This window comes from Notolabrus celidotus, chromosome 11 (genome assembly GCF_009762535.1).
Source record: "Notolabrus celidotus isolate fNotCel1 chromosome 11, fNotCel1.pri, whole genome shotgun sequence".
Classification (NCBI taxonomy): Eukaryota; Metazoa; Chordata; class Actinopteri; order Labriformes; family Labridae; genus Notolabrus; species Notolabrus celidotus.
The window spans coordinates 11,007,431-11,021,877 of record NC_048282.1 but is presented as its reverse complement, the minus strand read 5'-3'; the positions used below and the strand labels follow the sequence as shown (position 1 = coordinate 11,021,877).

Sequence of the window (14,447 nt, the reverse complement as noted above, 5' to 3'; positions counted from 1 at the left end):
ACTGTAAAAAGTCCTCACATGGATCAGTATGTGTTTGATGTGTTGTTTCTGGGACCGGTCTTAACGGCTGAAATCAGTGAAAACCTGTTTGATTTAGATGACTGTGAGTTAAGCTTCATGTTTGATCAGATTCAGATGTGTTTTTATAACCTGATAACCGTCTCTGTGGATGATTTGTGTTCACAGGAGCTGATGTGACCACTGAGAAGGACCCAGAATGAGCTCTCCACTTCCACTGCTCTGTCATCCTGTGGGTGAGTCCTTCAGCTGTTGTTTTGATACTTCATATTGAAGGATGAAGTCCTGCCATTACTTCACCTTACTATACTTCTGCGTTGACTCTACGCAGCAGTGGCTGATGCGGACGTTAGCACTACATATTTGTACCTCAATGTGTCTGCGTAGCTCTGCAGTACTCCCCCGAAATGCTTGAGGGCAATGTGGTCTCTATGATTGCCTGTTTCCCGTTTACTTTTTCACAGCAACTCTGAGCGTGTTATGTTAACCTACAGCTGATACATGTTGCTGTTTATCATACAGACATGATTACAGGGAAGAATAGAGAAGAGGAGATGAAATACGTGGCCGATGTGCAGCGATTCCTGAAATGCTTTAAATGCAGGAAATACAATGCTGCTGAGCGGACCAATCACAGGGCTTGCGTTTTGCATCATTTCAATGCTTGGTTACATTTTGGAGGTGGTGCACGTCAGGCTACATACAGAAGCTGCGTTGAAAAAGAGCGTCACAGACCTACGGTGTTGATTTTACTTAGATGAATAAACCAGGCTTTACACTCTGCATCTTGAAATCATGCAAAGTCATTGTGTGATTTTACATTGCATTATGGCGCAAAATGCACGGCTTGCATATTATTTTATCTCATATTATTCGACGGCATGTTATAGATAAAATGTAAAAAATTAATCCAAAGCGTGTCATAGCTTTAGCAGCAGCTTTAAATGTAGAAACTGTATCTCGAAAAATCAAGCGTGGGTAATTACTCCTCCTTATGAACCTCCGCCGTGGTTGTTGACAAAGCTGATATCAGAAGTCCCACCCCTTCTTGATTTTGATTGGTCGGTGATCAAGAAGTGACATTGATGAGCATAGTAATGTTCCAAAAGTGAGAGGGCAGAGCCTACGATCAGCCGAGGACATTTTTGCACTGAGAACAGTGAACAGCTTTTGGTTTTGATAGAAAGTAGGTGCATTGCCCTAAAGGCGTAACAGGGGCGCTAATGTCCTGCCTTGAAGTGACAGTATGTAAGAGCTATTAGATTTATACGTTTCAATTCTTCTTAAACAGTTCCCGTAGCTGGATTTCGATAATATTCTTATGTTATTCTGTTCTTAATATCGTCACTGAAAGTAGAGACAAATCAGTCGCCTCTCTTAAGTGGATTCTTTCTAATGTCCTGCACCATAAGTGAAAGCTGTTAACAACGCTGTTTTCTTTTTAGTTTTGACACTTCAGTGAAAGTTAACTGGGAATATTTTAAGTACCAAGCATGTTGAAAGCGTATCCCAGGTAAAGCTTGTAAAAAGGTTTGCAAAGAGTGCACGTGGTCTGTGAATTATCTGTGAACTGTGCAGCCCAAGAGGAGAGAAATAAGGCAGGGGTGAACAAAGCTCTGTGCAGAAGTTTTTCAGCATTGAGAACAGTCCCCGTCAGATACTGGGGTCCACCCTAGCGGTTCTCAGGATCTAAAGTTAAAGTTAAGTGAGGAGTGACGTGCAGGAAAGGGGCCTCCTGCTCAAGGACTATGGCCTCTGTGCATGGGGCGCATGACTTTACCACTGGGGCGAACCAGCGCCCCTTTGTATGACTCTTTCTGATGGCTGATGGATATACATTTGAATGTTTCACAAAGCACGTTCTGCAGCATTGCAAACATATTACAGGATGGACTGGACACACGGACTCAGGCTCAGGGAATGTCCTGCGCGTGTAGCCTGACTCATTAATCCCTCGCTGCCCGGAGGAAAGGGCCAACTAGCCTACTGACCGTGTGCTATGTAATACTGAGCAAGCCTCTGCAGGCCATATGCTGCTCAGATGACCTTTGCACAAATCAGGCTGACCGGCTGCAGGAGGTGGAGTGGCACGTTGACCTGTGGACGGAGCAGAGTCTGCAACAGGGAAATGCACTTTTCTGATATTTTTATTAAAGTAAAGAAGAGATGTTTTTTATCTTTAGCTGAAATAAAGTTGATGACTTAGGTTAAGGGAACAAAACTACTAATTGAAAGTGTAAATATAAATGTTTTATCTGCATTAAATTAGCTTAAGAAACCAGCTGGGCTCTAGTTTGTTAAATCCGACTATGAAAAGCCTCCACCACGTATTCTCGCTCCGTGTCCGAGGTTTTATGACGAGGCGCTGAGGCAGCATCTCTCTTTCCCTTGTAGGAAGTTCATCCTTGTTGTAGGTCTGTTGTGTGTGTGTTTGTTGTTGTGTAATGAGGATTGACAGGTGAAGGGTTAGTGATTAAAAGCCATATGTTTAGTGTGTAATCTCCCCGACTAACAGATCTCCTTGTTGGGACTCTTCAGAGACTAATCTTCTGTGTTCTCGTCCTGCTGCTTCACATGCTGCTCCGTTCAGCTCTGAACAATCTGTCAACATATTGTTCTTTCTGACAAAGAGAAGTGACCTCTCACTCTCAGATTATTCTAGGCGCAGAGAGACTCTACACAGATAGTGAAATAAATCCAAATAGAGTCCAAAGAAGGTGTTTAGGATCCATAAAACCACTAGAAGTCAAGGCAAAGCTTGCACAGCATCAGTTTGTCGGTTCCCGTTCTTTAAAGGAAAGGCAAGTGGCTTAGAAATGTCATGCAAACACTCACCAGTTTACAGTTTGAGTAGCAAATCACTTATTTATTAAAGAGACATTGAATGGCTCGTGACAAAAAAAAACTAAAAACCTGCAACTGGTGCAGTTTCATTGTTTTTAAATGCACCTGTTGCAGTGATTATATTCAGATTTCAGCACTAGCCATGCAGAAAGTTCAACTAATATACAGTTTAAAGTCAAGATTCAACCTCCTAAGTTTATTACATTTGCTTACTGATCTTCTGCCTGTGTAAGATCCTTGATTCTTAGCTAGCTAGTTCCTGATTTACCTTCAATATAGTTTCCTCAGAAGCTGCTTTCGTGTGCTGTTAATGTTGTAGATCTCCATCTTTGGTTATTCTGTTGCTCCAAACAGGGGAACAGAGCAGGTGTTTGTAGTGACTGTAAACTGCAGATCCTCTGATAGCCACTGGAGGCTGCTTTTCATTAGTCAACTGTATGTTAAAAGATGACATCACATGAAAGCAAGTCTATAAAAGTGAGTTTTAAGAAGGGATTTAAAAGATGTTACAGACTCTGCAAGCCTTATTTCCTCGGGCAGGCCGTTCCAAAGTCTAGGGGCCCTGATTGAACATGCTTGGTCCCCTTTTGATTTAAGCCTAGACTTTAGAACAGCCAGGAGGTTCTCACCTGGGGATGTAAGGCTGCGTGTTGGCTCATAGGGTGTTAAAAGTTGTGAAATATAGCTTGGAGCCAGACCCATATGTGCTTTAAAAGTGATCAAATTCTTAAAATCAATTCTAAAACTAATGGGAAGCCAGTAGAGGAAGGCTAAGATTGGGGTGATGTGATGTCGTCTGTTAAAACCAGTAAGAAGCCTAGCTGCTGCGTTCTGGACGGTTTGGAGGCTGGAGAGTGTTTTTTGTTAATTCCAGTTAAAAGTGAGTTACAGTAGTCAAGTCTTGAGAAGATTAGTGTGTGGATAACTTTCAAGATGGTTATGACCTAAAATATCAATCATGGTGCAGGTGAACTTCGGGTGGCTTTGTCCTCTACTCTACGCCTGTGACGTGTCTGAAAAGAACACTCCTCCTTTTTGTATTTTATTACTAATAAAACAAAGATTCAGAGGCAGTTCCTCAGTCATAGCATATTGATCTCATAGCAAAGGATTTTATGATTTATGTCTTGACATGTTGCCTGGAAAGTACCTGACTGAAGTTCACACCTTCTCACCATGTGTGTGAGGATTTCTCTTCTCCTCTGCATCGAGCAGATCTATGTCAAACCTGTGATGTGTTTTTATTGACATTGAGTGGAAAACTTAATTCAAAATGTTTTAAAATATTAAATAAAACAAAAAGGTGGCTTAGTTTGTAGCTCAAAGTGAAACTTATTTAAAAAATTGGGGTCCTTTTTATTTTCAGTGACTCTACCCAATGGGATGTCACACACAGACGAAGACGAGGATGAAGAAGAGCAGGGAGAGAAGTTTGAGTTTGATGATGAGGATGATGTCGAACCCGCAGAGATAAGTCCAGTCACTTTGATGAAGAGCGACTGGACTGCTGACACGGAGAATTCAAACCCAACAATACAAGTCATGAAAGACGTGACCACCGCAGTGCAGAAGAACCCGTCTCTGTACCCGCAGCACTGCTCTGGTGAGTTCAGTGTATTTACAGCAGGTATAATTTAATGTAAAGAAGCTTTGTGTTTTTGTAGATTATTTATAATCTTTGTTTTTATTTTTCGACAGATATGGAGGTCAGAGAGTCACCAGAGGGGTGAGTCAAAATTAATTTTCTCAAACACGAAACAGAGATGTTTTTACCTCAGTTAAATCCTATCGTGTCCATCCTGTGCATATCGAATTGAATTGTTTTGTTTCACTTCAAACCAAATTGATTTGACTATGATTAAGTAATTTATTGTTCAATCAAATTGAATTGTATCATATTGTAATTTATCATATCATCATATCACTTCCATTGATTTGATTCAATACGATATGAAGCAAATCACATTGAATGGGATCATATTGTATCTTTTCCTGTCATATCTGATCCTATCCTTTCCTATTCTGTCCCATCACATGATATCATATTGTATTGTATTGTATTGTATTGTGTTGTGTGGAATCAAATTGAATCTAATCGATTCGAATCAAATCAAGTCATATATTGTAACATCATATCCTATCATCTTTTATCTTGTCATTATCAGATCCTATCCCTAACTATCCTTACCCATCCCATCGAATGGAATCAAATTTTCTCAAACACATGATACAGAAGTTAAATATGTTTTTAATGTTATGTAATCACATCAAGTTTTTGAGTTTTCACTTCTTCAGAAGTTAGGGTTGTGATTAGGGTTAGGATTAGGGTTAGGGTAAGGGTTAGGATTAGGGTTAAGATAAGGGTTAGGGTTAGGATTAGGGTTAGGGTTGTGATTAGGGTTATGATTAGGGTTAGGATTAGGGTTAGGGTTGTGATTAGGGTTAGGGTTGTAATTAGGGTTAGGGTTAGGGTTGGGATTAGGGTTAGGGTTAGGGTTGGGATTAGGGTTAGGGTTAGGGTTGGGATTAGGGTTTAGGGTTAGGGTTACTATAAGGGTTAGGGTTAGGGTTGTGATTAGGGTTAGGGTTAGGATTAGGGTTAGGGTAAAGATAAGGGTTAGGGTTAGGATTAGGGTTAGGGTTGTGATTAGGGTTAGGATTAGGGTTAGGGTTGTGATTAGGGTTAGGGTTAGGATTAGGGTTAGGGTTAGGGTTGTGATTAGGGTTAGGATTAGGGTTATGATTAGGGTTAGGATTAGGGTTGTGGTTAGGATTAGGGTTAGGGTTGTAATTAGGGTTAGGGTTTGGGTTGTGATTAGGGTTAGGATTAGGGTTAGGGTTGTAATTAGGGTTAGGGTTAGGGTTGTAATTAGGGTTAGGGTTGGGATTAGGGTTTAGGGTTAGGGTTACTATAAGGGTTAGGGTTGTGATTAAGGTTAGGATTAGGGTTAGGGTAAAGATAAGGGTTAGGGTTGTGATTAGGGTTATGATTAGGGTTATGATTAGGGTTAGGATTAGGGTTAGGGTTTGTAATTAGGGTTAGGATTAGGGTTGTAATTAGGGTTAGGGTTGGGATTAGGGTTAGGGTTGTAATTAGGGTTAGGGTTAGGGTTGTAATTAGGGTTAGGGTTGGGATTAGGGTTTAGGGTTAGGGTTACTATAAGGGTTAGGGTTGTGATTAGGGTTAGGATTAGGGTTATGATTAGGGTTAGGATTAGGGTTAGGGTTGTGATTAGGGTTAGGATTAGGGTTAGGGTTGTAATTAGGGTTAGGGTTAGGGTTGGGATTAGGGTTTAGGTTTAGGGTTACTGTAAGGGTTGGGGTTGTGATTAGGGTTAGGATTAGGGTTAGGGTTGTAATTAGGGTTAGGGTTAGGGTTGTAATTAGGGTTAGGGTTGGGATTAGGGTTTAGGGTTAGGGTTACTATAAGGGTTAGGGTTACTATAAGGGTTAGGGTTGTGATTAGGGTTAGGATTAGGGTTATGATTAGGGTTAGGATTAGGGTTAGGGTTGTGATTAGGGTTAGGATTAGGGTTAGGGTTGTAATTAGGGTTAGGGTTAGGGTTGGGATTAGGGTTTAGGTTTGGGGTTACTGTAAGGGTTAGGGTTGTGATTAGGGTTAGGATTAGGGTTAGGATAAAGATAAGGGTTAGGGTTGTGATTAGGGTTACGATTAGGGTTACGATTAGGGTTAGGGTTAGGGTTACGATTAGGGTTAGGGTTGTGATTAGGGTTAGGATTAGGGTTAGGGTTGTGATTAGGGTTTAGGGTTAGGATTAGGATTAGGGTTAGGATTAGGGTTAGGATTAGGGTTAGCTTTTTGATTAGGGTTAGGGTTGTAATTAGGGTTTGGTTTAGGGTTTAGGTTGTGATTAGGGTTAGGGTTGTGACTGGGTTAGGGTTATGATTAGGGTTAGGATTAGGGTTAGAACCAGAACTAAATCTAAGCAAACAGAACCAGAATCAAACTTAAGCAAACCCAAGTAGAACCGAACCAGAACCGAACCAGAACCGTACCAGAACTCAACCAGAACTCAACCAGAACCTAACCAGAACCGAACCAGAACAGAACTATACCAGAACCAAACCAGAACCGAACTCAAGCAAACAGAACCAGAACCAAACTCAAGCAAACCCAACCAGAACCGAACCAGACCCGAACCAGAACCGAACCATAACCGTACCAGAACTGAACCAGAACCGAACCAGAACCGAACCGTACCAGAACCAGAAATGAACCAGAACAGAACTATACCAAAACCGAGCCTGAACCGAACTCAAGCAAACAGAACCAGAACCAAACCCAACCAGAACCGAACCAGACCCGAACCAGAACCGAACCAGAACCGTACCAGAACTGAACCAGAATCCGAACCAGAACCGAACTGTACCAGAACCAGAACTGAACCAGAACAGAACTATACCAGAACTGAACCAGAACAGAACTATACCAAAAACCGAACCAGAACCGAACCCAAGCAAACAGAACCAGAACCAAACCCAACCAGACCCGAACCAGAACCGAACCAGAACCGAACCAGAACCGTACCAGAACTGAACCAGAACCGAACCAGAACCAAACCAGAACCGAACCGTACCAGAACCAGAACTGAACCAGAACAGAACTATACCAGAACCGAACCAGAACCGAACTCAAGCAAAGAGAACCAAAACCAAAATCAAGCAAACCCACCAGAACCGAACCAGAACCGAACCAGAACCGAACCAGAACCGAACCAGTACCGTACCAGAACTATACCAGAACCGAACCAGATCCGAACTCAAGCAAACAGAACCAGAACCAAACTCAAGCAAACCCAACCAGAACCGAACCAGAACCGTACCAGTACCGAAACAGAACTGAACCATACCAGAACCGAACCGTACCAGAACCGAGCCAGAACCAAACTCAAGCAAACAGAACCGGAACCAAACTTAAGCAAACAGAACCAGAACCAAACTCAAGCAAACAGAACCAGAACCAGAACCAAACTGGAGCAAACAGAACCAGAACCAAACTCATGCAAACAGAACCAAACTGGAGCGAACATTATGTATGTCCTCAGGTTGGCATTCAGAAAAATCAGATGCCTTAAGCCCAAGATCCACAGGATGCGTCGCGTTACGTTACGGCTGCGCCGCGCACGTCGCAGCAAATAGGTTCCCATTCAAGTCAATGCTCTAGTGTCCACAGGGCGCGCTGCGGCGCATCTCAGCTCCGCCTCTGGAGCGTTCCGCCGCGCCGCTCTGCCAGAAATACGCGGGGAGTCTATTTTCGCCGCTCCCCAAAACATCACTGCTCTAGAGGAGATCTGCATGGAGGAATGGGCCAAAATACCAGCTACAGTGTGTGCAAACCTGGTGAAGACTTACAAGAAACGTTTGACCTCTGTCATTGCCAACAAAGGTTATGTTACAAAGTATTGAGTTGAACTTTTGTTACTGACCAAATACTTATTTTCCACCATAATTTACAAATAAATTCTTTAAAAATCCTACAATGTGATTTCCTGGATTTTTTTTTCTCATTTTGTCTCTCATAGTTGAAGTGTACCTGAAAATTACAGACCTCTCTCATCTTTCTAAGTGGGAGAACTTGCAACATCAGTGGCTGACTAAATACTTTTTTGCCCCACTGTAACTGTAATGACATGATTTGGCTTAAAAGGTTGTACTTCCTGGTTTGGGCTTATAAAAGATGTTTACAGGAGTTGGGTAAATTCTGCAAACGTAACACAAGATGGCACTGAGATCCTGCTCACAGGTCCTTTAAATGTTTCTGTGAAGTAAGGAGAAGGACTGAAGGTGATGTTGTTCGTTCTACAGAGTGATTTCATGGGCCTGAGAGTTATTATGGAGGGTGCTTTAAACAGAGTCGTTTTAAAAACTCACTCAGCCTCAGTGATCTGTCTTCAAGCTGGATGGGTTATTCATGAGGGTTAGGGTGTTCTCAACTTTTTCACTTACATGTTGTGAATTATGCAGAAATATGTGCAATATAGAAAAACACATTTCATACATTATGTTGTTGCAACATGAGTTCAAGACAAATTCACTAAACAGGCATTTAAGTGCATCTTTTCATCAACTTCAGCATCGTATCATATTTAAAACAATCAAATCAGATTGGATTGTATCATATAGAATCAAATTATATCAGATCATATCTTATCCTGTCTTGTCATGTTGCGTTGTATTATGCAGTGTCATATCCTGCTGTATCCTGTCGTATTGTCGTATCATGTCTTATCCTGTCCTATCGTATCATCTCTTGTTGTGCCACATAGTGTCATACCATGTCGTCGTATCTTATTGTATCCTGTCGTATCATATCCTATCGTATTTTTTCGTATTATGTCGTATCGTATCCTGTCATATGAAATCATATCCTGTCGTTTTGTATCGTGTTGTATTTTATCGTATCGTTTTGTATCATATCCAATCTTGTCCTGTCGTACCCAATCCTATCCTTTCCTATCCTATTGATTCAAATCAAATTGTATCGTATTGTATTATTCTTGTCACATTTGATCCTATCCTATCATTTCATATTGGTTCATTACGTGTTGTGTCGAGTTGAGTTGAGTCAAGTTGTATGGTGACAGATCCTATCCCGTCCCATGGCATTACATAATATTAAGTACGGTATAATATTGTATTGTGACAGAATGACCATCATTACTAACTTATACCTCGCACCTAGTAAATCAGTCGCACCTAAGTGTACTAAGTTATTTATTATAATATGTATGAAACTCTAAAGTAGTGGGTTTAACACACGTACTTCTGGGAATAACATTTTGGGAATCTTGTTTAAGCCATTTTCTTTCAACCTTCCCGTTAAGATGAAGTGTGAAAGTTAAATAAACCAGCTTTTATGGTGCAACAAAACAGGATGTATCTACACAGAACTAACCCTAAAACTGTGCCACTTCTGTTACCTCATTACAGGAAAACACTGCCAAGCAAATCTGCTATTAACCATCATACATGTCATACTGTTAGTGCCAAAAGTCCAGACTGGGGATTTTTATTACTGTCACCGGACTATGACTGATACCACTGTGTATGAAATATGCTTACATCATCATGCTTCAGTAAAACAGCTGAGCACAACTGTTAATGTGGAGTTCCTGAAAGTAATAGTTTAAAGAATATGTGCAGATAAACCAGTTACTTCAAAGCTTCAGTCTAGGACTTTAAACTACATTAAACAGTCCTGATCAATGACTAGAGGTTAAGATCTGTCCCCTAAATGTAAAGTAACATCCTGTTCAGTCGTTTTCAAGTTCTGAATGTGTAATGTGAACTTCTCTGTTGCAGACGTTCCACCTCCTCTGATCTGGGAGTGACCGCAGACTCTGAGAGTCTCTGGAAGGCGAGCTGTATTTATGAAGGTAAGACACGAGAGGAGCAGGTGTGTCTGATGTGATGGCCTCTCTGAAGCTGAGCTGCTCTGTGTTTATGTGGATGTTTTTTTGTGTTTGGTTGCTTCCACTCGGACAGCAAAAGCATCATATCGAGCTAAGGAGTGGCTCTGTGTGGTGTCAGAGCTCACACTGCGGTTAAACAAAGGTACATAGTCTTAACCCCGTAGTCGTAGCTGAGATAGAAGGTAGATGTTTTAGTGAGGTCCCTTCATGTTAGCCCTGTGACAGCCTCCCTGGGACCCTGAATAGGATACAGGGTGTAGATAGTGGATGGATATTTGTGCTGTTTCCCTATTTCTCTATGTCTCCAGGATCCTAGATCTCCAGATAAGAGCTATGTTGCTGAGCACTATTAGCATATTGCAAAATGGGAAAAAAGATAAACTCATTAGAACTGGTTAAACATTTTCAATGCTGTTATGGTTGACGCAGGTAGCCCCGTGTCCCTCAGCTTTCACAGATTTTAAAGCAAACAAAATTTACAAAATGATCACCATGCTTTATTAGGCCGACCAGAAACTCAACATAAAGGTTGTTGGGAAAATATTCAACGTAGCAATCAATCAAGATGATGAAAATTGTGCATCACTTGCCTCTGCTATAATCTCCGTCTCAAGATGTAATATACAAAGAATACTACGCAGTCACACCCAAAAGTTCTGCAGCTCTGTGCACTTTGTTCTTGTTTAGCGTCTAATCATGAAGATGAGCTGTTAGCATCTCCACTCTCTGCTGCATGGAGCTGCGCTGGGTGCTCTCATCCTCAGAGCTCAAATCACTCCTCACAGAAATGAAGAGCTGAATGGAAAAAAGACGCTTTTCACTAATATATACTGAAGTTGGTTTGCAGATTTCGCAGTTTGTAACACATTTTGTCCCTCAAGTGAATGCAGATGGATAACTTGTGTGCAATGTGTGCAAACAGCATTGGTGCACAGAGACGCTATTTGCTCTGCTGAGCAGTTTAGGGAGCATTTCACCTTTGTCATGCTTTGTGAATGAAAGCGTTTTTCAATCAGAAGTACCAGGAAGTACTCTTTAAGGAATTAAATGGTTCCTGTGGCCTATTGTTGTTCGTGTTTCCACCGAGGCCTGGAGTCCCATGCAGATATGCAACTCAAGACAGTGACGTATGAAGGCAACAAAAGGAATTGCACTGCAATGCCAGACTGGTAGAGGGCAGTAAGAAAGAGGCAAGAAGACGGTCAGAGATCGACCAGTGTTTCAGTTTAATGAGTGACCCTGTTAACTGGCGACTTAAAGCCTGATGCGTCCCTCACAATCATCTTTAGATGATCGTTAAATACTGATCTGATGAGGATATTTTTACATATTAATAACAACTAAACTAGGATGTCTTCCTGAGGACTCCTTCTGAGTTTTAACAGCTGTTCTAAACTCCACAAACACTGACATGTTCAGCTAAAGGTCTAGTTTACAGGGTCACTCTTCAGACTGTAACACTGGGAGCTGATAGAGACACATTCACACTATCAGGCTCAGAGAAGACGAATGTTCAGAAGTTATTTAACCAAGTGAATCCCAGCTGTGTGTGATGTTAATGTGGACGGAGGGTGAAATAAAAACACTGAGGGTACTCTACCGATCAGAAAAATTGAGCAGTGAAGGCCCTGCCCCCAAAGCTCCTGGACCCCATGAGCAGGGGCTTTTCAGGGGGGGATTAACTACTCAGGAACTAAATTTAGACCCTTGTTCCTACTGTCAAAACTCTAGGAGTTCCTCAAAAGGTCCATAGTTCCTGGGGAAGGTTCCTGCTGTTGAAAAGCACCTTTAGATGTTGACTTTTTGTCTTATTGGCAAGAGTTTAGTGGGTACAACATCCAGGGAAACCTGTGAACCAGGCTCCTGAAGTTGCTTTTACATCCACTGGAGTCGGCCATGTTCGCTGTGAGAGAAGATGCTGGTTTAAGAGAAACGAGAGACTATGTCCACTTTTTGTTGGTTCAATCATTGGGGAAGTCCCAGTCCAAGAAAACTTTCCTCTCTCAGATTGGATGGTGCAGTTTTAAATGAGTAACACATAAGCGGACTGCCACATATTGACCAGGACAAGGTAAACATTGCTTAAAACCTATGGAAAAAAGCACCTACTGTGTCTTAAACCCGTCCTCCTGAGGATTGTTGCGTCATGAATTTAGATCAGTAATCGTCCCTGAAGGCAGAGCAGCTTGTATAAGAGAAGTCTTTACAGAAACAACAAACAGAGGGGCACTTCCTGTCTGTAAATTTAGTACTCTGCTAAAGTCAACAACAACAACAACAACAACATCCTATGAACTTGTATTGCCGCTCTCCAAAACCCAGAGGAAACTTAATACTTTCATTCGTTTCCATTTCATTTCCTCTGCTGCTTTTAAAGACACGCGATTAGACGAAGCATCCTGATGTAATAATTAAAGTGGAAGAAGCAACGTGCAGAACAAAGTGACCATTTAAACCGCGGCACACAGAAAAAACACAGGCTCATGCAATCGCGATGAAGTTAATATCTTTCTGTTAATTGTAGTTGGACATCAGTTTGAAGCTGCAGTCCTTAAATTTTAAGGGTTATTAGAGCTAAACAAAACCAGGGGGAGACAATATGTTTACAAAAGAGTGAGCAGAAGAATATCAAGAGGGAAAAAAAGACAGAAAATGAAAGAATTAAAGAAATTCAATGCAATTTGTTTAGACTGACTGTCCGTAGGGGTCTGTCTGTCTGTTACGAGGCAAAAAACACGAATCACAAGAAATAGGCAAGAAACTCGTGTACCGCTCAACGAACTGATGCAGATAGGAGGAAACAGAGAGACTAAATACACACAAGGTGATCAGATACAGGTAAAACTTATGAGGTGCAAACAAAGTAGAGGGAAAGACTACAATAACATAGGAAGAAAACTTAACGAAAGCAGCAAGAATTGAAGCCAATGCGGAAGTGTAAAAAACTGCAGTTCCTTGAGTGTCCACTTGAGGCTGGATCCGGATGTACTGGAAACCCATAGAATGTATAATAAATGGATGTAGTCTACGTGACGTCACCCATCTGTTTCTGGAGCTCTGTTTTCAAGCTGATTGTTGGCAGGTGCCATACACCAGGCTGTAAACATGTTTATTTCTGCTGTTAAGATCCTTTTCTTTGAATTGGTGTGGATGTGGTTTCCGTTGCTTCCGAAGCCAGCCTCAAGCGGACAATTGAGGAACTGCAGTTTTTAACACTTCCACATGGGCTTCAATTCTTGTGGTTTGGGGTTGTATAGCTTGAGTTTAAAAAATTCTATCTTTATAGCAGAAATAAAAAGCTGACTTGATGACAGGCTGAAACACTGTAGCTGTTGGTGAGCAGGCTCGAAGCCCGCCTCTTCACCTCACACTACCTCGACAGAAGTTAGGTTGAGTTCAGCATTTCCAATATGGCTCCCGCTGACGATTGGCTTTAAAACAGCGCTTCAGAAACAGATGAGTGAAGTCACTAAGACTACGTCCAATTATTATACAGTCAATGCTCATGACACACAGCAAAGAGTTTAATAAACGCATCACAATGAAGTTGCAAACAGAAGGTAACCCTTTACATAACTCCACTCCTGTGTTGTCGGGTCTTTGGGGGTAACCAGCTCCTTGTATTGGCTTTTTAAAGCAGAAGTCAAAATGCCAAACAGGTATTCATCAAAAGGCCTTAACTAAAAATCTACACCTCCCAAGAACAATGTCATAAGCTGCATGTGCAAGTCAATATTAAATATACACTCTATCCAGAAGCGTCTTAACACAGAGGACTCCATGAAAATATGAAGGTGGTTTGCTTCTTAAAATCTGAACAGCTTTCAACATAAAGTCTATTTCTTTTGATAGTAAAGACAGGCAGCAGCTTAAGAAACAAAAATATGTCAGTTCTAAAGAAAGGCTGTGCAACTTTTTAAAAAGATCAAATATTTCAGCTTTATCCCCCCAAATGGGACGTAATAAATTTACCCACAGGTTGAGAGAAGAGAGAATACTTCTAAAGCTTACGACAGAGAGAGCTTTGTTCCACAGAGAAGCAGGCACGAATTGGCAGCTTGCAGGAACTGGAACTAAAACACAACCACTACCAAAGACAACCCACAATCAACAACATTTTGTTGTGCACAACACTCTTAGCCAATCTGTTGC

At 41.4% G+C, this 14,447-nt stretch overlaps 1 protein-coding gene across 2 annotated transcripts in view; it reads left to right on the top strand.

Annotated features, from left to right (window-relative positions):
- Positions 1-14,447, top strand: part of arhgef10lb (Rho guanine nucleotide exchange factor (GEF) 10-like b) — a 54,574-nt gene that overhangs the window by 6,101 nt on the left and 34,026 nt on the right. For both annotated transcript variants that reach the window (XM_034694774.1, XM_034694775.1), the window contains exons 2-5: positions 187-254; positions 4,229-4,465; positions 4,561-4,588; positions 10,186-10,259. In XM_034694774.1, the coding sequence (XP_034550665.1) occupies positions 218-254; positions 4,229-4,465; positions 4,561-4,588; positions 10,186-10,259 (376 nt within the window). In that variant the 5' untranslated portion in view covers positions 187-217. The remainder of the gene's footprint in view (positions 1-186; positions 255-4,228; positions 4,466-4,560; positions 4,589-10,185; positions 10,260-14,447) is intronic.